Source organism: Coregonus clupeaformis, chromosome 35 (genome assembly GCF_020615455.1).
Source record: "Coregonus clupeaformis isolate EN_2021a chromosome 35, ASM2061545v1, whole genome shotgun sequence".
NCBI classification, from domain to species: Eukaryota; Metazoa; Chordata; class Actinopteri; order Salmoniformes; family Salmonidae; genus Coregonus; species Coregonus clupeaformis.
Genome location: NC_059226.1, coordinates 1769876 through 1796360, shown reverse-complemented (window position 1 = coordinate 1796360; position 26485 = coordinate 1769876). Strand labels below are relative to the sequence as shown.

Below are 26485 nucleotides of genomic sequence, written 5' to 3'. Positions count from 1 at the left end.
CAGACCAGAGGTGGCAAGTGGGGGAAAGGAGTACTCCACTGCTATAAACAGCTCTACTGTAACTCAATGGCCATGGACTGACAGGGGAGGCGGATAGTGGTGAATCCTAACGTCCACTTAAGTCGAATTTGCACTTGTAGTGATGCATTGATGTCAATTAAGAGATGAGGAAGATTCGACTTAAGTGGAAGTTAGGATTCTACCCATATTTATTAACATTGGGAGCTGTTGGTTTTTAAGAAGACGTACTCCACTGCTATAAAGAGCACTACTGTTGCTCAATGGTTAGGGCCTGACAGGGAGGGCGGGTAGCCAAGTCATTAACTTTGGGAGATGTTGCTTTTGAATTACTACTGTTTTGGTATTAATCTCACATGTCATATGATATGACTTTGAGCTCCTTGGTGAGGTTTCGTTAAATCTATGGGACTCGTTTGCGAAGCAGCACACAAATTTCAAGCATAAATCTCTAATTGATGCAAAAGATGTTAGGTCTACCTATAGTTTAAAAATGAACAAATGAAAAAGATAATCTTAAAGCCATCTCCAAAAGCATGCAGATGCTTGTATTTTACAATCCTTTCAAAGACTGCTACAGTACACTGTTATAGTACATAAACACACATTAATTAATTAACAATTAATACATTAATTATTAATTCTAGAGGTGACAAGGTCTACTCGGGTCAGTTGTGAGATTTGGCATGATGAACTAGGCTATAAGGCACTTGAGGCATGGTAGTGACCAATCAGAAACAAAGTTCCAGTTCACAGGCCAATCACATCACTGAAATGTAACAGACAGTCCAACCAGATCACTGTAGACATGCAGATCCCACCCTGCATTTGGGTCTTGTAAATGTAGCAAAAAAAAAGTGAGTCGAACATATCTCTGAAATTAAAAAGAAAATGGAAGAAAAAGAATGCTAAAAGAATGCAACAATCCCTTATTTAACTTGTCATCTTTGGTTAAAAAACAAAACAAAAACAGGTGCCTGCGTACTGTACATCATGTCACTGCAATGATGCAAAGAAAGGGGGCTAAAACATACAAAAACTACTTTAAAAAAAACCCATGGTGGTTCACATCACTCATGGTGGTTCTTAATCTTCAGCAAATCTCTCCATCCATCCTCCATCGCCAACCCCATCCCCTTCCTCTCCACCCCCTCTCCTCTCATAGTTCATCCCGTGTGGCTGTGCTGTCCAGAGGTGACTGGAGTACGTCAGAATTCTGGGCCTCGGTGCTGATCTCCGCCTGCTCCTGGGTCTTCCCCGAGCGGGCCCGGTCCCAGTCCGTACGCACCTTCTCGTTGTCCCACACCACGGAGGTCTCCGTGTCGCTAATGTAGCCCGCGTCTCCTGTATAGTGAGTGGGGAACACTAGCAGAGGCTCGGCCGAGAAGGCCTTCAGGTCCCGCTCCTCAAACTGCTCCATGTAGTCCGTGCTGGAGAGAGAGGTAAGAGAGAGAGGAGATACAGATGTCAAGGAATACATTGAAAAGAGGACTAGGTGAAAAGGGGTGAATCTCAAGTATTTTCCTTGATTCCTTGTCTCTTCTCTCCTCGCCGCCTCCTCAAACCGTGAAGGGGAGTGAAGGGAGCTTCGGAAGAGAATATCTTTCTCCTCTGATGCTCCCTTCGTTTCCTGCTGTTGCTTTGAAAAGGAGGCGAGAAGAGAGGACTCAAAATACTTTTGAGATTTACCTGGAGAGACAGGCGACAGAAAGACACAGAGAGAAAGCGTGCGACAGATAGGGGTAAACTTACACAGGGTGTTTATTGAACATGACAGGGAGGAACTCATCTACGGGTAATATCCTCTTCAACGGCTCTGCCCTCAGCAGCTTCTGGGCTCCTTGTAATGACATCATATAGCCCAGCGTCCAATAGGAGTAGTCGGCCTCCACCAGGTTGTGTATATTGGGCACGGACTTCTCAGGGCGGTCCACCTGCATCCTCTTCCTGCCGATATAACTGGGAGGAAGAACAGTTGGGGAAGAGAAAGATTAAGAAAGTTTACACCACATGGGAAGGGTAGACAGTAAGTGCTGAGTCAGCAAGCTAGAACAGGGGTTCTTAACTCTTTTAAAAGGACTGCTAACATTACAATGAACACTTCAGAACTAACCAAATACTGTATCATATGTCTGAGGGATCGGCCAGCGACATGCCAGGGACCAATGCCGGTCCCCGGACCAGAGGTTGAGACTCACTGACCTAGACTAGAGGATATCCAGTGTGTATAGTGAATGATATACAGTCTTTCGAACACTTACATCAGGTCCCAGTCTAGCCCCTGGCTCTCCACTTCAGTCATCAGGTTCATCAGGCGTCGCTTGAAGAAGACCTCGAAACGCAGATCGTCCTCGATCACCAAGGAACTCTTCAGACCCCGCTCTGCGATCTGAACACACACAGAGATAGACAGAGAGAAAACAGTGACCCTCACATTCAGACGACGCAAAGAAACTGTCGTAGACTATATCTATACCTGAGAGTGACAGCCAGGCCTGTGTTCCAGGGTTGGGCTCAATTCAGAATTTTGGAATTGACTCCCATTCAACTCATGAGTTGACATTTTAATTGAATAGGCCACACCCTACAGGATGTTGAATTTGATTGACAGGAAGTATAATTTAATTCAGTGCAATTCAAAGAAATACCACTCAGTCATAGAACATGAGAGTTTCATTGAATCCGACAGGTCACACTTCAAGATACCAAAGAATATATCACTAGAATACAGTGGGGGGAAAAAGTATTTAGTCAGCCACCAATTGTGCAAGTTCTCCCACTTAAAAAGATGAGAGAGGCCTGTCATTTTCATCATAGGTACACGTCAACTATGACAGACAAAATGAGAAGAAAAAAAAACAGAAAATCACATTGTAGGATTTTTTATGAATTTATTTGCAAATTATGGTGGAAAATAAGTATTTGGTCAATAACAAAAGTTTCTCAATACTTTGTTATATACCCTTTGTTGGCAATGACACAGGTCAAACGTTTTCTGTAAGTCTTCACAAGGTTTTCACACGCTGTTGCTGGTATTTTGGCCCATTCCTCCATGCAGATCTCCTCTAGAGCAGTGATGTTTTGGGGCTGTCGCTGGGCAACACGGACTTTCAACTCCCTCCAAAGATTTTCTATGGGGTTGAGATCTGGAGACTGGCTAGGCCACTCCAGGACCTTGAAATGCTTCTTACGAAGCCACTCCTTCGTTGCCCGGGGGGTGTGTTTGGGATCATTGTCATGCTGAAAGACCCAGCCACGTTTCATCTTCAATGCCCTTGCTGATGGAAAGAGGTTTTCACTCAAATTCTCACAATACATGGCCCCATTCATTCTTTCCTTTACACGGATCAGTCGAACTGGTCCCTTTGCAGAAAAACAGCCCCAAAGCATGATGTTTCCACCCCCATGCTTCACAGTAGGTATGGTGTTCTTTGGATGCAACTCAGCATTCTTTGTCCTCCAAACACGACGAGTTGAGTTTTTACCAAAAAGTTCTATTTTGGTTTCATCTGACCATATGACATTCTCCCAATCCTCTTCTGGATCATCCAAATGCACTCTAGCAAACTTCAGACGGGCCTGGACATGTACTGGCTTAAGCAGGGGGACACGTCAGTAGGCACTGCAGGATTTGAGTCCCTGGCGGCGTAGTGTGTTACTGATGGTAGGCTTTGTTACTTTGGTCCCAGCTCTCTGCAGGTCATTCACTAGGTCCCCCCGTGTGGTTCTGGGATTTTTGCTCACCGTTCTTGTGATCATTTTGACCCCACGGTGTGAGATCTTGCGTGGAGCCCCAGATCGAGGGAGATTATCAGTGGTCTTGTATGTCTTCCATTTCCTAATAATTGCTCCCACAGTTGATTTCTTCAAACCAAGCTGCTTACTTATTGCAGATTCAGTCTTTCCAGCCTGGTGCAGGTCTACAATTTTGTTTCTGGTGTCCTTTGACAGCTCTTTGGTCTTGGCCATAGTGGAGTTTGGAGTGTGACTGTTTGAGGTTGTGGACAGGTGTCTTTTATACTGATAACAAGTTCAAACAGGTGCCATTAATACAGGTAACGAGTGGAGGACAGAGGAGCCTCTTAAAGAAGAAGTTACAGGTCTGTGAGAGCCAGAAATCTTGCTTGTTTGTAGGTGACCAAATACTTATTTTCCACCATAATTTGCAAATAAATTCATTAAAAATCCTACAATGTGATTTTCTAGAGAAAAAAATTCTCAATATGTCTGTCATAGTTGACGTGTACCTATGATGAAAATTACAGGCCTCTCTCATCTTTTTAAGTGGGAGAACTTGCACAATTGGTGGCTGACTAAATACTTTTTTCCCCCACTGTAGCTCATTATATTTCCAACAACCATTTAATTTATTTGGCTTCTTTTTGAAGGCCTCAGGGTCAACTTGAGGGTTAAACTAATACATTCTGGGAAATATAGTATTTTCCCCAAATTTAACAAAGTTTCAGTGATTAATTAAATATAATAACTTATTTGCATACAGGTCAATGTTATTGTTCAATGTTATTCGCTTACAGGTTTTGTTTTCCTTGAACATTAATTTTAAGAGTTTGTCCTGCATGTACACTACCAGTCAAAATAGCCACCCTTTGCCTTGATGACGGCTTTGCACACTCTTGACATTCTCTCAACCAGCTTCTCTCAAATTTGTCCTTTGGCCTGGAGTCCAAATTAGAGATTTTTGGTTCCAACCGCCGTGGCTTTGTGAGACGCGGTGTGGGTGAACGGATGATCTCCGCATGTGTATTTCCCACCGTAAAGCATGGAGGAGGAGGTGATATGGTGTGGGGGTGCTTTGCTGGTGACACTGTCTGTGATTTATTTAGAATTCAAGGCACACTTAACCAGCATGGCTACCACATCATTCTGCAGCGATACGCCATCCCATCTGGTTTGCACTTAGTAGGACTATCACTTGTTTTTCAACAGGACAATGACCCAACACACCTCCAGGCTGTGTAAGGGCTATTTGACCAAGAAGGAGAGTGATGGAGTGCTGCATCAGATGACCTGGCCTCCACAATCCCCCGACCTCAACCCAATTGAGATGGTTTGGGATGAGTCGGACCGCAGAGTGAAGGAAAGCAGCCAACAAGTGCTCAGCATATGAACTCCTTCAAGACTATTGGAAAAGCATTTCAGGTGAAGCTGGTTGAGAGAATGCCAAGAGTGTGCAAAGCTGTCATCAAGACAAAGCGTGGCTATTTGAAGAATCTCAAATATAAAATATATATTGATTTGTTTAACACTTTTTTGTTACTACATGATTCCATATGTGTTATTTCATAGTAAAAATAAAGACAAACCCTGGAATGAGTAGGTGTGTCCAAACTTTTGACTGGTACTCTATATCATGACATGTTTGAGGTTTTATGTACAAGATGTACTGTAGAATAGAAGAGGCATTTGAATTTTATTGAATTAAATTCTATTTCGTTTAATTCAAATTTGAATTGCAATTCTGTATCCGGTTTACTATTTCAATTCAAATTAAATTCAAATTGAATTCAAGAATTGAATTGGAATTTGAGGCATTCTCAATAATATGATGAATTGAGCCCAACCCTGCTGTGTTCATTAGGAGCACACCGTAGCAAAACTATTATTGGACAAGTTCAGGTAGTACCTCCCCTGTTTCTAAACATTTTCTCCCTACTGAACACTACCCTGGCCTGCAACTGCAGGGCTCACACCTCTTTCCAGATGTTGTAGTGTGAGAGGAAGCAGCCCAGCTCTCCCTTGGTGAGGGGCCTGCCATGGTATGGATCACTGTAGCCTGGTAGCATGTGGATCCCCAGGGCATTGATCTCACTGATGTTCATTGCTCTGAGGGGGAAAGAGGGAGAGGCAGGAGAGAGGGGGTTGAGGGAGAAAGAAAGAGACAGAGATAAAGAGAGAGACACAAATAGAGAGGGAGAGAGAGATAACGGGGTCATTTTGAGCGCTTAAAGACATCATAAACAGTGGGGTCATTTTGAGCGCTTAAAGACATCATAAACAATGGGGCAGCTTCTGCTTTGTATGACGATGTGCCATCACTGAGTCTATCTGTAACGCTACATGAAGTATATGACGTGCAGAGAGAAGAGTGCCTTCAAAAAGGGGTCAACTTACTTGCCGTCTACCGCTTGAATGACCTTGCAGGCAATCTCTTGCTCATACAGAGTCCTCAGCATGCGATCCCGCCGGTCGGTCCGTTTCTTTAGGTTGATCATGAACACCTGCACACACACGCAATACACGGGCCTTACTGTACGGTAGTGAGTCAATACATGCAATACCACATGACACCCACAGAGGGAGACATTTAAAGCTGAAGGGTACAAAAGAGACATTTTGAATTCTAGTGATAAATTCCAAAACGCCAGCTACGCTTAGACACTCGGAAACAATTTGATAGGTGTATGAAATGTGGTGACAATTCAACCCAGCCTACCAGAAGACATGGTGAAGCAATTGCCTTATTGCTTAAACCCATTAGATCCTTACACATCTTCAGGAGTGCCTAGGGCAGGGGTGTCAAACTCAATCCATGGAGGGCCAAGTGTCTGCTGATTTTTCTAATTTCCTTTCAATCGTGTCCAATTAAGACCTAGGGGCATTCCTAACTAATCAGTGACCTTAATTGATCAATCAAGTACAAGGGAGGAGTGAAAACCCGCAGACACTCGGCCTCCATAGAAAGAATTTGACAATGTGGGCCTAGGGTGTAGGGGTCAATAAGGAACTCAGAACCATATTCTGAGCTGGCTCATATCCTCACCTCATCAAAGCCCAGTTTGTCTTGTATCTTTCTAGGGGCCGGGATGTACTCCGAGGGCAGCACATGAGGGTTCCGCACTAACGTGAGAAAGGAGAAAAATGATAGGAATGATAAACAACTCTCACATGCCGACCAGTAACATTAGTTAGAGAAGAGCGAAAAGCTCCAACTTCCAGCTGTGTTCCGATATCCACACTGGCATACTACTTAGAATGAAGCAATGTATTGAGCATCCATTCTAAGTGGTAACCAAGTGAGATGTCAAAAAGACGTCATTTCAACCAGTTTTGCCCATTCGGATGCTAGTATATGCTAGTATGGACATGAGAGAGCCGACTACCTTTTGACCTGTGACAATATGACATAACACTCACCATTGACCTCCAACAAGGAATGCAGGAAACTGTCTGCTTCGTCTGTCAGGGAGTTGTGGGCTCGCAGTGGCACAGGGAAATACCCATACGTCTCTTTGTTACATAGGAACATCTGCACATCTGAGGAAGACGGAGGAAGAGTAGAGTGTAGAGGGAGAAGAGAAGTTTGTTATTAACGACAAGTTTTCTACAAACATTTACATTTGGCTTTGCTATGGCTATTCACACTGTAGATGAGGTTATTTGTGTCACGCCTCAAAATATCAACTTTCAAAACAAAAACATGACACTTATGTATTTATGCAAAAGTGTATTAAGATATCTTACACAAAGCATACACTATGTCCATGGATGGAATTAGAACAAACAGACTCTGGGAACTCACCACTGTCCGTTAAACCCCCAGGAATTCAGCAAAACAAACACATGCGCAGAACGTGACTCAGATCCTTAGATTTGAGAAAGAGGTTTCCAGAGGGGCGGTACGGGGGCAGAGGCCAAAACTACATAGTTGTAGCCTCGGCCTATTCACAAAGTGCCTCGGAGTCGAAGAGCTGATCTAGAAACAGGTCCTCCCTGTCCATATAATCTTATTCATTACTGTTGTGGAAAACTCAGATCTAAAAGGCAGCCATTCTGAATTACCACAGTAAACCTATCTGCCATGTAAAACAGAATAACAGCAGTAGGCCTACCTGCCATGTAAAACAGAATAACCGCAGTAGGCCTACCTGCCATGTAAAACAGAATAACAGCAGAAGGCCTACCTGCCATGTAAAACAGAATAACAGCAGGCCTACCTGCCATGTAAAACAGAATAACAGCAGGCCTACCTGCCATGTAAAACAGAATAACAGCAGTAGGCCTACCTGCCATGTAAAACAGAATAACAGCAGTAGGCCTACCTGCCATGTGAACAGAATAACAGCAGTAGGCTTTCCTGCCATGTAAAACAGAATAACAGCAGTAGGCCTACCTGTCATGTAAAACAGAATAACAGCAGTAGGCCTAGCTGCCATGTGAACAGAATAACAGTAGTAGGCCTACCTGCCATGTAAAACAGAATAACAGCAGTAGGCCTACCTGCCATGTGAACAGAATAACAGCAGTAGGCCTACCTGCCATGTAAAACATAATAACAGTAGGCCTACCTGCCATGTAAAACAGAATACCAGCAGTAGGCCTAGCTGCCATGTAAAACAGAATAACCGCAGTAGGCCTACCTGCCATGTAAAACAGAATAACAGCAGTAGGCCTACCTGCCATGTAAAACAGAATAACAGCAGTAGGCCTACCTGCCATGTAAAACAGAATAACAGCAGTAGGACTACCTGCCATGTGAACAGAATAACAGCAGTAGGCCTACCTGCCATGTAAAACAGAATACCAGCAGTAGGCCTAGCTGCCATGTAAAACAGAATAACAGCAGTAGGCCTACCTGCCATGTGAACAGAATAACAGTAGTAGGCCTACCTGCCATGTAAAACAGAATAACAGCAGTAGGCCTACCTGCCATGTGAACAGAATAACAGCAGTAGGCCTACCTGCCATGTAAAACATAATAACAGTAGGCCTACCTGCCATGTAAAACAGAATACCAGCAGTAGGCCTAGCTGCCATGTAAAACAGAATAACAGCAGTAGGCCTACCTGCCATGTAAAACAGAATAACAGCAGTAGGCCTACCTGCCATGTAAAACAGAATAACAGCAGTAGGACTACCTGCCATGTGAACAGAATAACAGCAGTAGGCCTACCTGCCATGTAAAACAGAATACCAGCAGTAGGCCTAGCTGCCATGTAAAACAGAATACCAGCAGTAGGCCTAGCTGTCATGTAAAACAGAATAACAGCAGTAGGCCTACCTGCCATGTAAAACAGAATAACAGTAGGCCTACCTGCCATGTAAACAGAATAACAGCAGTAGGCCTACCTGCCATGTGAACAGAATAACAGCAGTAGGCCTACCTGCCATGTAAACAGAATAACAGCAGTAGGCCTACCTGCCATGTAAAACAGAATAACAGTAGGCCTACCTGCCATGTAAAACAGAATAACAGCAGTAGGCCTACCTGCCATGTAAAACAGAATAACAGTAGGCCTACCTGCCATGTAAAACAGAATACCAGCAGTAGGCCTACCTGCCATGTAAAACAGAATAACCGCAGTAGGCCTACCTGCCATGTAAAACAGAATAACAGCAGTAGACCTACCTGCCATGTAAAACAGAATAACAGCAGTAGGCCTACCTGCCATGTAAAACAGAATAACAGCAGTAGGCCTACCTGCCATGTAAAACAGAATACCAGCAGTAGGCCTAGCTGCCATGTAAAACAGAATACCAGCAGTAGGCCTAGATGCCATGTAAAACAGAATAACAGCAGTAGGCCTACCTGCCATGTAAAACAGAATAACAGTAGGCCTACCTGCCATGTAAACAGAATAACAGCAGTAGGCCTACCTGCCATGTGAACAGAATAACAGCAGTAGGCCTACCTGCCATGTAAACAGAATAACAGCTGTAGGCCTACCTGCCATGTAAAACAGAATAACAGTAGGCCTACCTGCCATGTAAAACAGAATAACAGCAGTAGGCCTACCTGCCATGTAAAACAGAATAACAGTAGGCCTACCTGCCATGTAAAACAGAATACCAGCAGTAGGCCTAGCTGCCATGTAAAACAGAATAACCGCAGTAGGCCTACCTGCCATGTAAAACAGAATAACAGCAGTAGACCTACCTGCCATGTAAAACAGAATAACAGCAGTAGGCCTACCTGCCATGTAAAACAGAATAACAGCAGTAGGCCTACCTGCCATGTAAAACAGAATACCAGCAGTAGGCCTAGCTGCCATGTAAAACAGAATACCAGCAGTAGGCCTAGCTGCCATGTAAAACAGAATAACAGCAGTAGGCCTACCTGCCATGTAAAACAGAATAACAGTAGGCCTACCTGCCATGTAAACAGAATAACAGCAGTAGGCCTACCTGCCATGTAAAACAGAATAACAGTAGGCCTACCTGCCATGTGAACAGAATAACAGCAGTAGACCTACCTGCCATGCGAGCGTAGATGGCAAACACAATGAAGTGTACCAAATCATTATCATGCTGTATTGTATATGAAAGCTACTAAACAGGACAGAAGAGAGTAAACATGTTAACAGTACCTGCCATGCGAGCGGAGAAGGCGAAGACAATGATGTCATCGAAGGCCCAGCTGTAGTCTGGGTGAGGGGGGTGGAAGGCCAGCTGGCGTGACGACTCCTTCCTCAGGTCAATCAGGAAGGTGGAGTGCACCATGGGAACCGCGAAGCATCCCTTACGCACCTGCTTTCTCATAGGGATGTAAGCCGGGGTGCGCTTATAGTAACCCTGGAGGAGGAAGAGAGAGACGAGGGAGAAGGGTTTAGAATACGATGAGCACTTCTAAGCGTTTCAATCAAGGTGATTGTGCTCTCGCTTTAATGCACGCAAAGTATCTGGGAGGACACGCACGCATGCACACACACCCACCCACACAAATAGAGTACCGTACCTGGGAGGTCATGCCACACCAGAAGTTGGAGTAGGCTGCACGGGACTCTAACATGGGAGCTACAATGGTCTTGTTCTCCTTGATGAGCTTCCACAGCACATTAGGATTGGTCAATAGGTTATCACAGTCCACCACCTAGACAGGGGAGAGTGGAAGAGCGTGTGAGTGTGATGGAACTGAGCAAAGGAAGGGAGAGGGAACAGTGAGACACTTTATCCTCTTCCAGCTTTAAACATCACTCTGCAACATCAAACCTCTCTAGAGACAATAGTAAACAATGTCATTGTAGCGGTCCAGCCACCAGAATCAGTGTTAGAATGAGGAGGCAGCATTGGCCACAGACCTGGGTTCAAATAGTATTTGTTTTCTTTCATAAACTTTAGCTGCTCTATTTTAACCCAGTTCTAATTGCACAACATTACTGAAGACAACAAGCACATTTAAAGAACAAAACTACCTCATCTGCGTTTTCACGCCATCCCAAAATTATACCCCTGCCAGTCCTGGACAATGTGTCTACACTTAGGGGTGAAAGAATAGAACTCAAAGCTGTCATATTTAAGATTCTGCCAGGTTTGTTCCAGAATGGTAAATAGTATCACCAAGCCAGATGAATTGGTTTACTCTAAACCAGAAGTGAGATAAGAAAACATGAGTCCTGCTGTTCTCTTATTGCTTTATTGTTCTAAAAAAGGAGAACTCTGCGTCTCTGTAAAATAGGGCGGGACGTCGTGGAGAAAGACAGGGCCCACTGGTCAAAAGTAGTGCACTATGTAGGGAATAGGGTGCCGTTTGGGATGCACCCTGTTTATCTGTAAAAGAGGGTGGGGTCGTCATGGAGACTGGAGAAAGAAGTACCATGAAGTAGTCTGCCCACATCTCTCTCGCGGAGTCCAGTGCTGCCTGCCGCAGCTTCATCACGTGTGCGTAGCGGAGGTTGGTCCACTGCTTCGGGCTGTCTGCATCCTGGTACTCTCTGAGTGACAAACATAAACAAACAGGACATTCAGTACCTCCTCTCTGGGAACAATTACAGCAAGGTGCCTCTCTGTAACACTTTACATTCAGGTGCCTCTCCAGTGACACGTTACATTCAGGTGCCTCTCCAGTGACACGTTACATTCAGGTGCCTCTCCAGTGACACGTTACATTCAGGTGCCTCTTTGTATCACTTTACATTAAAGGGGCAATCAGCAGTTGCAACATCACTTTTTGGACTTATAAATTAATGAATTAATGATATGTAGGCTTACCCATTGATTCTTGTGGAATATAGGCTAATTTATAAATATGAGGCATTTATAAATTAGCCTATATTCTTCAAGAATCAATGGTTAGCTTAGTTCAACAGTTGTACACCATCAGAACCCAAAATATAAGCTTGTTTTACTCCAATGTTTGTACACAAAGCAAATGTAACACTATATAGTCTCACGACATGGTTAAAACTATAATGTTGATATAATGAATGGTCAGTCCTTGCATCCATAGCTCTGTCTATACATTTGAGTGGTTATATTTCTCCAGTCCCATCCCTCAGCTTTATACCGAAACAGGGGAGGGGAGGACGCTTTGTTATTGTTTTTACCACTGATTGCCGCTTTAAGGTGCCTCTCCGTAACACTTTACATTAAGGTGCCTCTCCGTAACACTTTACATTAAGGTGCCTCTCCGTAACACTTTACATTAAGGTGCCTCTCCGTAACACTTTACAAGAAGGTGCCTCTCCGTAACACTTTACATGAAGGTGCCTCTCCGTAACACTTTACATTAAGGTGCCTCTCCGTAACACTTTACATGAAGGTGCCTCTCCGTAACACTTTACATGAAGGTGCCTCTCCGTAACACTTTACATTAAGGTGCCTCTCCGTAACACTTTACATTAAGGTGCCTCTCCGTAACACTTTACATGAAGGTGCCTCTCCGTAACACTTTACATGAAGGTGCCTCTCCGTAACACTTTACATGAAGGTGCCTCTCCGTAACACTACACATTAAGGTGTCTTTAAGGAGGATATTAAGGGTTTATACGTAATTTGTAATTATTAGTTAATATGTAGTTTATAAATCACATATTAACCATCTATAAATGACTTATAAATGTAAAGTGTTAACTCTCCTGTATAAATAACACAGATAGATACAGAAACACACACAGTTTATAAAGTGAACATGAGAGGAACTCACGTGGGCTCCTCCTGCGGCCTCCACTCCACATAGTGGTAGAGCTTTTGGACCTTGACGAGCCAGTCACGCAGGATGGCTGTAGTGTTGTCCACATTGTGGTCCGTCGCTACCCTGTGCAACACGGAGACAGAGACACATTATTATTACAGGTATGATTCATATTTTCCTTTTCCGGTCAACAGTTTAAGGGTAACACGTTTATAGGAGACGTGGAATTGGAAGTAGACCTGAGTAAAGTAGACACAGTGAACATGAAAGATCATATCAGGGCTCAGATGACAGTACTTCAGTGTTCACTTCATTGTGGTCTATTGTCAGGAGCTGTGGGATACTGTCTCCAGCATTGAATTCCATACAAGCATGTTGTACACCCATACCATAGCAGCTCTAATATCCATCACACATCCTTGCCGTGTTACTAAATAGAAGAACATATACTAAATAAGCAAGAATGCTGGGGAAGTGAAACTTTATGGTTAGTAGCTACTGAAAAGAAGGACTGTGTGTGTGTGTGTGTGTGTGTGTTTGAGAGAGTTATTGTGCCACACTGACAGTTTGCGTGCCTGATTCCATTCTGCGGAGGTTCCACCTCAAACCACGTCGTCAAGCTCTTCCTTCTTTCTGTCTATGTGAATAGGAACAGGGGATCCTGTTACAACTAGAGAACGACTGATAATCAGCTGAGCCGATATATCAGCCGATATTGCCCTTTTCTAGTCTTTATTTAATTTTTTTATTTTGTACTTTTTACCCCTTTTTCGTGATATCCAATTGGTAGTTACAGTCTTGTCCCATTGCTGCAACTCCCCTACGGACTCGGGAGAGGCGAAGGTCGAGAGCCATGCGTCTTCCGAAACACGGCCCCACCAAGCCGCACTGCTTCTTGACACACTGCTCGCTTAACCCGGAAGCCAACCGCACCAATGTGTCGGAGGAAACACTGTACAGCTGGCAACCGAAGTCAGTGTGCATGCGCCCGGCCGCCACAAGGAGTCGCTAGAGCGCGATGGGACAAGGACATCCCAGCCGGCCAAACCGCTGGTCCAATTGTGCGCCACCTCATGGGTCTCCTGGTTGCGGCCGGCTGCGACACAGCCCGGGATCGAACCCGGATCTGTAGTGACGCCTCTAGCACTGCGATGTAGTGCCTTAGACCGCTGCGCCACTCGGGAGGCCGGCCTTTTCTAGTCTACCGGCTATTGGCCCATCTCTATCGGCTTTGCTGATAGTCCCTCTGCATAGCAAAACTGCAGCTATGCCAGCCACCACTCACTGCCTGAGCCACATGCACTGCACAATGCAAATGTTTAGCTGGGAAAATCAGAAGCAGCAAGCTAGCTCATTCTCCAACAGAAAAGTGCAGTATTGAGAAATGGATGAAATGGGTGAAATGACACAGTGACCAAAATCAAATTATTTTTGTTAATTCACTAATAATAAGGTAACCTACTCACGCATACGCCGATTCATGGACCGTCTATATCTGGGTTGCATCCGGTTAATACGGACCAACATCACATGCACACTAGCGCTCAGTGCGCACAGAGAGCAGCGCGAGAAGCGACGACGTCATCACGTCATCCAAAAACAGGTCAGACATTGGATAAATATACAATTGTAATATCTTCGCCTGTGAGTGATGAAAAACAATTGGCCTCAGTGACAATTATTTGAATAATTCAATGGATGTTTTGTGCACAAAGGCGATGACTAAAGTGTCTTATTAGGAATTTTCAAATCTGACTTCTCTATGCGGCGGTGTATGGAAATTGTCTTTTTGGGCCAGGGCATCAGTTAAACTGTAGTACATATGCAAAGCTGTAGGAGCAGTCAAAAACCGTGCTTCTAGATCTGAACCCTGAGGTTAACACAGGCTTAGGAGATATTATACGTTTTGTTCAATGAAATAATATCAGTCAGTTAACATGACCTTTATGAATTATAAAGCCTTATGGCCTTTATGTGCTTTTTTATTACACAATTCACAAAACGTGACGTTAGCTGATGAAAATGGTCTCATAGAACAAAATGTATAAGATCTCCTAAGCCTGTGTTTACCAGAAACCTTATTTCTGGCGTTTATTTAAAAAAAAACTACAAAAACTCCATTCATTTTCTCATACGCTTTGTCCAACGAACTATGGCAGAGCTAGTGCCTACAAAAAGACGCCATTACTATTGCTCTCTAGCTGGCTAGATAAACATGGTGCTAAGATATCAGATGGGAGCTAATAGCCAATGTGGCTAGCTAGCTACATGCACCATTTTCGGCAAAACGAGCCATCTGACTTGCTGAGTAATGTGGGGATCTATTCTCTTACAACTAGATGTGATGCCTAGCTTAGAAAGAATGCATTAATGATTAAACATAATAGGTTTGTGCTGTACTGATATAGATTGTTTAACATAACAAGCTGTGATTAATGTGAGGAACCGTTAGGGGGTAGGCTGAGATAGGCTTGTGACTCACACACACACAAACACTGCCTCTTTGTTAAACTGCTCAAGGACATGTGTACTGCTACAATGAAGAAGAACAAACTATGTCTGAGGTTGCTGACTCGAGACAAGTTGTAAAGATAACAACTAATGCCCGGCAACAGTGAAGCGCCAAGGGTCTGGGACCAGCCTGAGCGCCAACGATAGGTTGGGTAAGTTTAAACCACACCCAGCCTCTATTCTGACAGGCCCAGCAGGGAGCGGGAACTATCTCTGTCAGAGTATTTAAAGAAGAACTTATAACGATAGCTCAGTTCTCTGTCTGCCCTGCGTGGTGTTTCAGTGGGCCAGTATATACGAACATCATATTTACCATTCAAGTGTTTGCATTAATTAAAATACTAGTCTATCTTAGAAGACGTGTATTGACCTCTTTTTGTTCCTATACCAGATTTGAATTGACGCAACTTGACAGTAACGTTAGCTATTTACTGGTTTGCTGATCTGACCAGCCGCAATCGTATCCGTATATTGACGTGCATCGTCGTTTCATAGTTTTTCCTACCTTCGCTCTCATTGTTAGATATTATGCACATTTATGGCTTGGTAGCAAATGTCATCGCCATTGAGCTAGTTCTGCACCAAGTGATACACTACATGACCAAAAGTATGTGGACACCTGCTCATCGAACATCTCTTTCCGAAATCATGGGCATTAATATGGAGTTGGTCCCCCCTTTGCTGCTATAACAGCCTCCACTCTTCTGGGAAGGCTTTCCACTAGATGTTGGAACATTGTTGCGGGGACTTGCTTCCATTCAGCCACAAGAGCATTAGTGAGGTCAGGCACTGATGTTGGGCGATTAGGCCTGGCTCGCAGTCTGCGTTCCAATTCATCCCAAAGGTGTTAGATGGAGTTGAGGTCAGGGCTCTGTGCAGGCCAGTCAAGTTCTTCCACACCGATCTTGACAAACCATTTCTGTATGGACCTCAATTTGTACACGGGGGCATTGTCACCCTGAAACAGGAAAAGGCCTTCCCCAAACTATTGCCATAAAAGTTGGAAGCACAGAATTGTCTAGAATGTCATTGTATGCTGTAGCGTTACGATTTCCTTTCACTGGAACTAAGGGGCCTAGCCCAAACCATGAAAAACCGCCCTAGACCATTATTCCTCCTCCACCAAACTTTACAGTTGGCATTATGCATTGGGGCAGGTAGCGTTCTCTAGGCATCCGCCAAACCCAGATTTGTCCGTTGGACTGCCAGATGGTGAAGCGCGATTCATCACTCCAGAGAACGCGTTTCCATTGCCCCAGAGTCCAATGGCAGCGAGCTTTACACCAGTCCAGCAGACGCTTGGAATTGCACATGGTGATTTTAGGCTTGTGTGCGGCTGCTCGGCCATGGAAACCCATTTCATGAAGCTCCCGACGAACAGTTATTGTGCTGACGTTGCTTCCAGAGGCAGTTTGGAACACGGTAGTGAGTTTTGCAACCGAGGACAGACTATTTTTACGCGCTTCAGTACTCCGCGGTCCCGTTCTGTGAGCTTGTGTGGCCTAACACTTCGCGGCTGAGCCGTTGTTGCTCCTAGACGTTTCCACTTCACAATAACAGCACTTACAGTTGACCGGGGCAGCTCTAGCATGGCAGAAATTTGACAAACTGAAAGTCAGTGAGCTCTTCAGTATGGGCCATTCTACTGCCAGTGTTTGTCTATGGAGATTGCATGGCTGTGTGCTCGATTTTATACACATGTCAGCAACAGGTGTAGCGGAAATAGCCGAATCCACTAATTTGAAAGGGTGTCCCCATACTTTTGGCCATGTAGTGTATGAGCAATGGAGAGAGATATCAGGAGATGTAAAAGGGAGCGGAGTTACAGCCTCGCTCTATCCAATCGTAGCAGTAGGATCAAGTTTACAACCAGCCCATTTCTTAACAGATAGCTGAAATAGCCAATTGAGTTGTTTCGAATTTCATGCTGGCATTTGAGTTGTTTAGAGATGCTCCTGACAGCTGGAAAAAATATATTTTCCCGATCATGGAAAATGACATAAAATCCTAGTTTCATAAGCATCCGTGATCACAAATCATAATTTTACGATGGACCCATTTGCATTGAATAGATGTTATTTTAAATTCTCAAACTAAGAGCAGTGCCTATAATGATGTCCTTCCATACAGGCGTGACATGCTGAAATGATGCTTCTATGCAAATGTTGGACAAAAATTACAATTACAACATACAGATACAAAATACCATAAAGATCAATGTATCAAAATAAACTACAAAAAACATGTATTTTGTAATGTATTTAATTAAAATACATGGTTTTTGTATTTTAAAATACATTTGCAAGTTGCTGGCCCGAACAGCAACAACATTCTCAGTAACGGTTACAAAAACGTTCTTCTTGCTATGACTGTGATATGTTGTTGTTCATCTACCTTAGTTAACCTGCCTAAATTACTACCGACCCGTAGCACTGACGTCTGTAGCCATGAAGTGCTTTGAAAGGCTGGTCATGGCTCACATCAACACCATTATCCCAGAAACCCTAGACCCACTCCAATTTGCATACCGCCCCAACAGATCCACAGATGATGCAATCTCTATTGCACTCCACACTGCCCTTTCCCACCTGGACAAGAGGAACACCTACGTGAGAATGCTATTCATTGACTACAGCTCAGCATTCAACACCATAATGCCCTCAAAGCTCATCACTAAGCTAAGGATCCTGGGACTAAACACCTCCCTCTGCAACTGGATCCTGGACTTCCTGACGGGCCCCCCCAGGTGGTAAGGGTAGGTAACAACACATCTGCCACACTGATCCTCAACACGGGGCCCCTCAGGGGTGCGTGCTCAGTCCCCTCCTGTACTCCCTGTTCACCCATGACTGCATGGCCAGGCACGACTCCAACACCACCATTAAGTTTGCTGACGACACAACAGTGGTAGGCCTGATCACCGACAACGATGAGACAGCCTATAGGGAGGAGGTCAGAGACCTGGCCGTGTGGTGCCAGGATAACAACCTCTCCCTCAACGTGACCAAGACAAAGGAGATGATTGTGGACTACAGGAAAAACAAGAGGACTGAGCGCGCCCCCATTCTCATATTGGAACAGGTTGAGAGCTTCAAGTTCCTTGGTGTCCACATCACCAACGAACTATCATGGTCCAAACACACCAAGACAGTCGTGAAGAGGGCACGACAAAGCCTATTCCCCCTCAGGAGACTGAAAAGATTTGGCATGGGTCCTCAGATCCTCAAATAATTCTACAGCTGCACCATCGAGAGCAACCTGACTGGTTGCATCACCGCCTGGTATGGCAACTGCTTGGCCTCCGACCGCAAGGCACTAAAGAGGGTAGTGCGTACGGCCCAGTACATCACTGGGGCCAAGCTTCCTGCCATCCAGGACCTCTATACCAGGCGGTGTCAGAGGAAGGCCCTCAAAATTGTCAAAGACTCCAGCCACCCTAGTCATAGACTGTTCTCTCTGCTACCGCACGGCAAGCGGTACCGGAGTGCCAAGTCTAGGTCCAAAAGACTTCTCAACAGCTTCTACCCCCAAGCCATAAGACTCCTGAACAGCTAATCATGGCTACCCGGACTATTTGCACTGCCCCCCCACCCCCCACCCCATCTTTTTATGCTGCTGCTACTCTGTTAATTATTTATGCATAGTAACTTTAACTCTACCCACATGTACATATTACTTAAACTACCTCAACTAGTCGGGTGCCCCCCGCACATTGACTCTGCACCGTACCCCCTTTATATATAGCCTCCCTACTGTTATTTTATTTTACTTCTGCTCTTTTTTTCTCAACACTTTTTTGTTGTTGTTTTATTTTACTTTTTAATTAAAAATGAATGCACTGTTGGTTAAGGGCTGTAAGTAAGCATTTCACTGTAATGTCTGCACCTGTTTTATTCGGCGCATGTGGCCAATAAAATTTGATTTGATTTGATTTAGTTGAGCAAATCACTCTGGATCAAAAGTTTGGGGTCACTTAGAAATGTCCTTGTTTTCGAAAGAAAAGCAATTTTTTTGTCCATTAAAATAACTTCAAATTGATCAGAAATACGGTGTAGACATTGTTAATGTTGTAAACGGTTATTGTAACTGGAAACGGCTGATTCTTTATGGAATATCTACATAGGCGTACAGAGGCCCATTTTCAGCAACCATCAGTCCTGTGTTCCAGTGGCACGTTGTGTTTGCTAATCCAAGTTTATCATTTTAAAAGACTAATTGAACATTATGTTAGCACAGCTGAAAACTGTTGTGCTGATTAAAGAAGCAAATAAAACTGGCCTTCTTGAGACTAGTTGAGTATCTGGAGCATCAGCAATTGTGGGTTCGATTACAGGATCAAAATGGCAAGTAACAAATAACTTTCTTCTGAAACTCGTCAGTCTATTCTTGTTCTGAGAAATGAAGGCTATTCCATGCGAGAAATTGCCAAGAAACGGAAGATCTCGTACAACGCTGTGTACTACTCCCTTCACAGAACAGCTCAAACTGGCTCTAACCAGAATAGAAAGAGGAGTGGGAGACCCCGGTGCACAACTGAGCAAGAGGACAAATACATTAGAGTGTCTAGTTAAAGAAACAGACGCCTCACAGGTCCTCAACTGGCAGCTTTATTAAATAGTACCCGCAACAGTGAAGAGGCGACTCCGGGATGCTGACCTTCAAGGCAGAGTTGTAAAGAAAAAGTTCAGTGTCTGTGTTCTTTTGCCCATCTTAATCGTTTGTTTTTATTGGCCAGTCTGAGATATGGCTTTTTCTTTGCAACTCTGAAGGTCAGCATCCCGGAATCGCTTCTTCACTTTTGACGTTGAGACTGGTGTTTTGCGGTTACTATTTAATGAAGCTGCCAGTTGAGGACAAGGACATTTCTAAGTGACCCCAAACTTTTGAACGGTAGTGTATATGTCAACAGAACATACCAAAATGAACTGCAAAGCACACTGGGTATTATTATTGGCCTTGTTTCAGGGCAGAGCTCATTAGAATAATACTCAGCATGCTTTGCAATTGTTCATTTTTACATTTTAGTCATTTAGCACTCTTCTCCAGAGCGACTTATGGATGGGGAGTGTCACTGCACAGCTATTTTCAGGTCTCTCCAGAGATGTTAGATCGGGTTCAAGTCCGGGCTCTGGCTGGGCCACTCAAGGACATTCAGAGACTTGTCCCAAAGCCACTGCTGCGTTGTCTTGGCAAAGGGTCTGAATACTTATGTAAGTACTTACATTTTACATTTACATTTTAGTCATTTAGCAGACGCTCTTATCCAGAGCGACTTACAGTTAGTGAGTGCATACATTATATTTTTTATTTGTTCTTTTTTTATACTGGCCCCCCGTGGGAATCGAACCCACAACCTTGGCGTTGCAAACGCCATGCTCTACCAACTGAGCTACATCCCATTTACTTACGTAAATGTTTTTTATTTTTAATAAATTAGCAACTATTTCTAAAAAACAGTTTTCGCTTTGTCATTATGGGGTATTGTGTGTAGATTGACGAGGGAAAAAATCCTTTAATCCATTTTAGAATAAGGCTGTAACGTGACAAAATGTGGAAAAAGTCAAGGGGTCTGAATACTTTCCGAATGCTAGGTGACACAACATATCACAATTGTATCAAGTACTTTCTCCCTCAACAAAAAATGTTACATATACATTTAGTTCATTTAGCAGACGTTCGTATCACACCATAGTGTATCAGACTTCTGAGACCAATGCAGGGTGAAAGGGGGCCAACAAAATGTGAACTGCTATAAAAAATATTTATAGAAAAGTATTTTGTATTTTGAAAATACATTGGAGTGTAGTTCAGCACAGTGTAATTCAAATGACAAAATACTCAGAAGTAATTAAAATACGTATTTCAAATACATGTAACAGAAATACTGCCCATCTCTGATCAGTTGTAGGCTAATATTAGTCCCAAATGGAAGGCAAACAGATTTTGTCATCTGTAACACCATAAATAAACTCCACTGATCAGCCAAAACAAGCTCAATAACTCAATGCATGCACACACTCCTATTGAATATGCATTCACCTGTATTGTGAGTAGGCCTTTGCCATCTTAATTTACCCAGGTTATCAAGAGATTTACCATTCAAATAAATTTGTTGTTATGTAGTTAGATTGGTAAATAAAATAATGTTGTTATGTAGTTAGATTGGTAAAAACAAAGTCAAATGTATTATGTGATTTTTAAATTGATGCAATTAAACAAATATACATCAAAATGTTTGTCATCAAAATGTTAAAATTTAATGATATTGCATATTGGCCTAAAATATTGACCCCCAAAAATCGGTATTGGCCCTAAAAAATCCATATTGGTCGTTCTCTAGTTACAACATGACAACACCCATCACTCCTCCTGAGCCCTAGGCCCTGTCAAGAGACAATCCCTATCCCCCATCTCCTCTAGGCAAGTAGCTCTGAGAGGATTGGCTAGGTAGGCTATACTGTAAGCAGAGGGCAAGGAGGAGCTAACTATCTTCATGTTTAGTCTGCAGGCCTTCCTGTCAAATTCTTCCAGATCAGTGCCTAGGGGTTAGGGGCTAGGGGCTGTTTCTGGATGGGGCCCAAGGGAGGAGGGGCCCAAGTGAGGAGCTCCTCCCCATATTGCTTAGCCTTAACCTATCCAAATCATGCAGAATAGTGCCTAGGCAGGCAACAGAGTCGGAGTGGTGGTATGGCCTAAACCTCTAGGCACAACAGTTTCACTGACAGCACAGCTTGTAGTTCTCCAGTCCTGATGGCAAGCAGCCAAAGCAGGTTCTATCTTCTCAGTGTGGAGTAGGGTGCTGGAGTGCTGATGTCACACTGGTCTGTGAGAACACTGCAGCTCCTTGCTAAGTTTGTTCTCTCCCGTCTCCTCACTCTAGCTGTCCAAGATTTACCTACATACTCATCAAACTCCCGATTACACATCCAGGCCTCTCCAAGTCTTGTGTACAGTCGAAATCCGCTCCTCCGCTCTTCAGAAACCGTATGCAGGGGTAGCCTACACTGTCATTCTGCCCAAGCCATTGGTTGTGTAGATCCAGATAGGCCTATGCTTCAACTCCAATAATGACATTTTCCATTCATTTAGGATCTGAGGCATATAGCTGGATCTATACAAAAATGGTCTGGAGCATGTTGCTATCTCAACATGAGCTGACAAAACATTGATGTTACAGTGAAATGTCCTTAAGCCTATTATGGAAATCCAAGTGCAAAACTGTTTTGTTACTGTAAGGCCGTGCTTATAACATAGCTATGTGTTTATGACAGAACATTAACCATGTTTTTAACATAGGAAACTGTTAGGGAAAAGCACAGATGTGACTTAATGGGCTTACAAACACATCTAAACAAAATACCACGCGTCCTTTTTTTCTTGGAATGTATGTTTTAATTAGTGTGAGAGGCTCATGTTTTACCAGTATGCCATACCCCCACTATTTATTTTGCCTGTACTCTGTGCCAGAGCCTACCAGCTTACTTTCACCCCTTCATACTGCTGGACCTGAACCAAAATAGGAAGTGGCAAATGGAGATCTAGCCCTAGGTTCTGAAAACATCTGTTTACCAGCGGCTGGCTGGAGGGGAGGGTGGGGCACTGGGGAAGGGAGGAGGGGAAGGGGGGATGGGCTTCACCATTTACACCCAAACAACATGTTCAAACAGTCACCCTACACCTGGGTATGAGGCTCTGAAGCACAAGCGGTCTGCTTGGCTGGGGCTGGGGACGGGCTGGAGAGTATTGGAATGCTCTAAAATGATCTTCACTCATCTACTTTAGGCCTACCTCCATGAATGGGCCACAGTGTAGTGAGGTCACAATATACCACGGCGTTCCGGCTAGACTAGTCTTTCAATATACTAGCCTAACTGTTGTGGATATGTGGGCTTAGGCTATACTCCAGTTGACAGTAAATATGTTACTGCTTCTGTAAAAAATTAATGAAAATAAATTCAATGTTATACTTGTAATATGTACTAGGTAAGGACATGCTGATCTTCTTTGGATTGCACACAGGTGGACTTTATTTAACTAATTATGTGACTTCTGAAGGTAATTGGTTGCACCAGATCTTATTTAGGGGCTTCATAGCAAAGGGTGTGAATACATATGCACGCACCACTTTTCCGTTATTTTATTTTTTGAAACAAGTTTATATTTCACTTCACCAATTTTGACTATTTTGTTGTCACGATCGTCGACAGATGAAGCGGACCAAGGCGCAGCGTGATAAGCGTACATTCTTTATTTAGTACACACACGAACCAAAACAACAAACGAAACGATACGTGAAGTCCTACGTTATACACAAAACCTTACGGAACAAGATCCCACAAAATACTAGTGCCAAACAGGCTGCCTAAGTATGGTCCCCAATCAGAGACAACGAGCTACAGCTGTCTCTGATTGGGAACCACCCTGGCCAACATAGATCAAAACGAACTAGAACCAAAAACATAGAAAACAAAACATAGAAAATCCACACCCTGGCTCAACATATAAGAGTCCCCAGAGCCAGGGCGTGACATTTGTGTATGTCCATTACATGAAATCCAAATAAAAATCCACTTAAATTACAGGTTGTAATGCAACAAAATAGGAAAAACACGAAGGGGGATGAATACTTTTACAAGGCACTGTATCTAATTATAGATATGTTGACTAACAAATAGCTTACCAAATGTTGGAAATTATGAGTAGAAAAATATTTAAATGAGGCTTCAAAACATTAATTGTTTCGCACCCCAGTTACAAAATTGTTCCCCCCTCCCTGAGTAACGTGCGCAGGTAGCCTACACGAGCCTATTGAAGTAATTGTTTGACAATCAGATGAAAACTTCATGACTGGTTGTGTTTATGCCACATTAAAATGTAATACATTTAAAAGTTCAATGACAAAGCTTTACTATTAGGCCCATGGAATCCTATTAAATTAATAAGGATTCTATATGTAATTCTATGTTTAGGCCCACTGGGCGCACAAGGGTTGAATCAACGTTGTTTCCACATAATTTCAATGAAATTACGTTGAATAGACGTCTGTGCCCAGTGGGTTGGTACTGTAGCACACAAGACACAGGTGGACAAGCAGGTTGAACCTTACTCTCCCCCCCATTTTATTTTATTGGACAGTAAACTACTTGGCTACCTTTTGCACATCACACTCATGCCCTTTAAACCAACTGAATGCTATTGATTTAACTACATTAACAGAGTGTTAATCTAAACTAATGTTGTCAGCTACTCTAGTTTGAGAGGATTTTCATTTATACATTTTTACATTTTAGTCATTTAGCAGACGCTCTTATCCAGAGCGACTTACAGTTAGTGAGTGCATACATTATTTTTCATGTAATTGAACCCACAACCCTGGCGTTGCAAACGCCATGCTCTACCAACTGAGCTACATCGCTGCCGGCCATTCCTTCCCCTACCCTGGACGACGCTGGGCCAATTGTGCGCCGCCCCATGGGTATCCCGATCGCGGCCGGCTAAGACAGAGCCTGGATTCGAACCAGGATCTCTAGTGACACAGCTAGCGCCTTAGACCACTGCGCCACTCGGGAGGTTTTCCATTGTAATTATGGCATTGTCCCACTCAGTCCAAGCACATTGGCCTGTACACAACTCATTCACTAACAATATGTCCATATCAGTAGTAGCCTAACCATAGCAGAGGTTCCAAGTCATTGTTTATTTTATTATTTGTTTACCTCAAAGCAACATCAATGCTGTGTAGCGATAGGCTACCCAGTATCTTATCTGACCTGGAGGTTAATACCAAGTACAACTCCAATTGACCTCAATCCCACCACCCACTTAGACTGCTAAAATATAAAGATCCACAGTCCCCTCCCCGATCTCATCATGGGGGACAATCAAGGGATTTCCTGTGGCTACATTTCCTGTAGTCATCATCTCAGTTTAATAGCTGAACTAACGGATCAGTATTTAGCCTAGGCCTTAGGGCGATACATTCATAAATCTGAATAGTGAATAGCCTGCAGACAGAGGGGATATACTCTACCTGGCCCAGGTGAGGAGAAATAGAAGATAGACAGGTCTCTGCTAGTTACAGGGAGGGGGGCTCTATCTTTTCTGTGTTTCCAATGGGTGAATCAAATACCACGTAGGCCCTGGCTAGTAGTAGTGGCTACAACTTCAACAGAAATGCCAAATATCAGACCAATTCAATTGAACACTATGCACCATGCAGTGCACTCTACGTAATTAATTCGAGAATCTGGTGACGTTGCAGGAAAATGACTACCCCCTTTTCCCCTAAATAATTTCAAAGACTCACTGCAATGAAAGTCGCGCCCCCCTCGCCTGGTTTCATCTTTCCAGAACCTTTGTGATGATAGCTGTAATTCTGATCTTGCATATATACAATGTGGTTGGTGCTAGGAAAATTGCTTTTGACTGTCATCTATAAATAATAAAATTGACCAGTAACGAGGAATATGACACCCTGCCCTTGTAAGTTACAGTAACGTTAGCTAGCTAATATTATTGCCACATCCATACCATCATAAAACAGAGACCATATCTCACATGTAAACGGAATGTTCGAGAGACACTTACCAAATTGCCACGCGGTCCTTGGGATAATTCAGACGTTCGATAGTTCCAAGGAAATAAGGCAGAGAATGTTCAGAGTTGCGGCAGACGAGGGCAATGAGGACCCGCGGGGCAAGAAATGGAGATTCGGGGCTCCAGCGCTCTTCGGGGAAGTATCCTTGAGCTGGTACGGAGAACAGTAACGTCAGGGCGGTGGACAGAAGAAAGATGTACCGGTGCATCGCACAGCAAATAGAGAAAAAGCAAATTATAAACTAACAAAGAAACACACTATGCAGAAAGAGCAAATATTTCACAGACTTGAAGCCTTTTCGCACCACCGACAAAAACGCAACACCTCAGTGACAACGCTGCAAATAGTCTCAGGCTCTATTCAACCAGAGGATTGAAGGGGATCTCCGTCAATGTTGAAAGGGGATTGGCCTAAATTACACAGTGGTTGTTACAATGTAACAGCAAGCTTATAATTACATATTGAATAATCATTTTTGCATATGGAAACTA

The 26485-nt window shown here is 43.6% G+C and overlaps 1 protein-coding gene across 1 annotated transcript; it reads right to left on the bottom strand.

The window, feature by feature from the left end:
* Nucleotides 1–529: 529 nt before the first annotated feature.
* LOC121550404 (procollagen galactosyltransferase 1) lies at nt 530–26365 on the bottom strand. Its single transcript, XM_041862652.2, has 12 exons — nt 25985–26365; nt 12899–13009; nt 11570–11687; nt 10712–10846; nt 10344–10548; nt 7174–7293; nt 6800–6876; nt 6151–6257; nt 5730–5862; nt 2280–2407; nt 1771–1977; nt 530–1448 (listed from the first exon to the last, which is right to left on the bottom strand). Exons 1-12 carry the CDS (start codon nt 26200–26202, stop codon nt 1178–1180), a joined length of 1830 nt encoding a protein of 609 aa, XP_041718586.2. The 5' UTR covers nt 26203–26365; the 3' UTR covers nt 530–1177.
* Nucleotides 26366–26485: the final 120 nt, after the last annotated feature.

Excerpts from the sequence above, each read along its gene's own strand:
- LOC121550404 (XM_041862652.2), bottom strand. The coding sequence starts at position 26,202 with ATGCACCGGTACATCTTTCTTCTGTCCACCGCCCTGACGTTACTGTTC. Across the intron at positions 13,010-25,984 it reads AAGGACCGCGTGGCAATTTG|GGTAGCGACGGACCACAATG; the intron begins GTAAGTGTCTCT and ends CGTGTTGCACAG. Across the intron at positions 10,847-11,569 it reads TGTGGGCAGACTACTTCATG|GTGGTGGACTGTGATAACCT; the intron begins GTACTTCTTTCT and ends TCCCCTGTCTAG.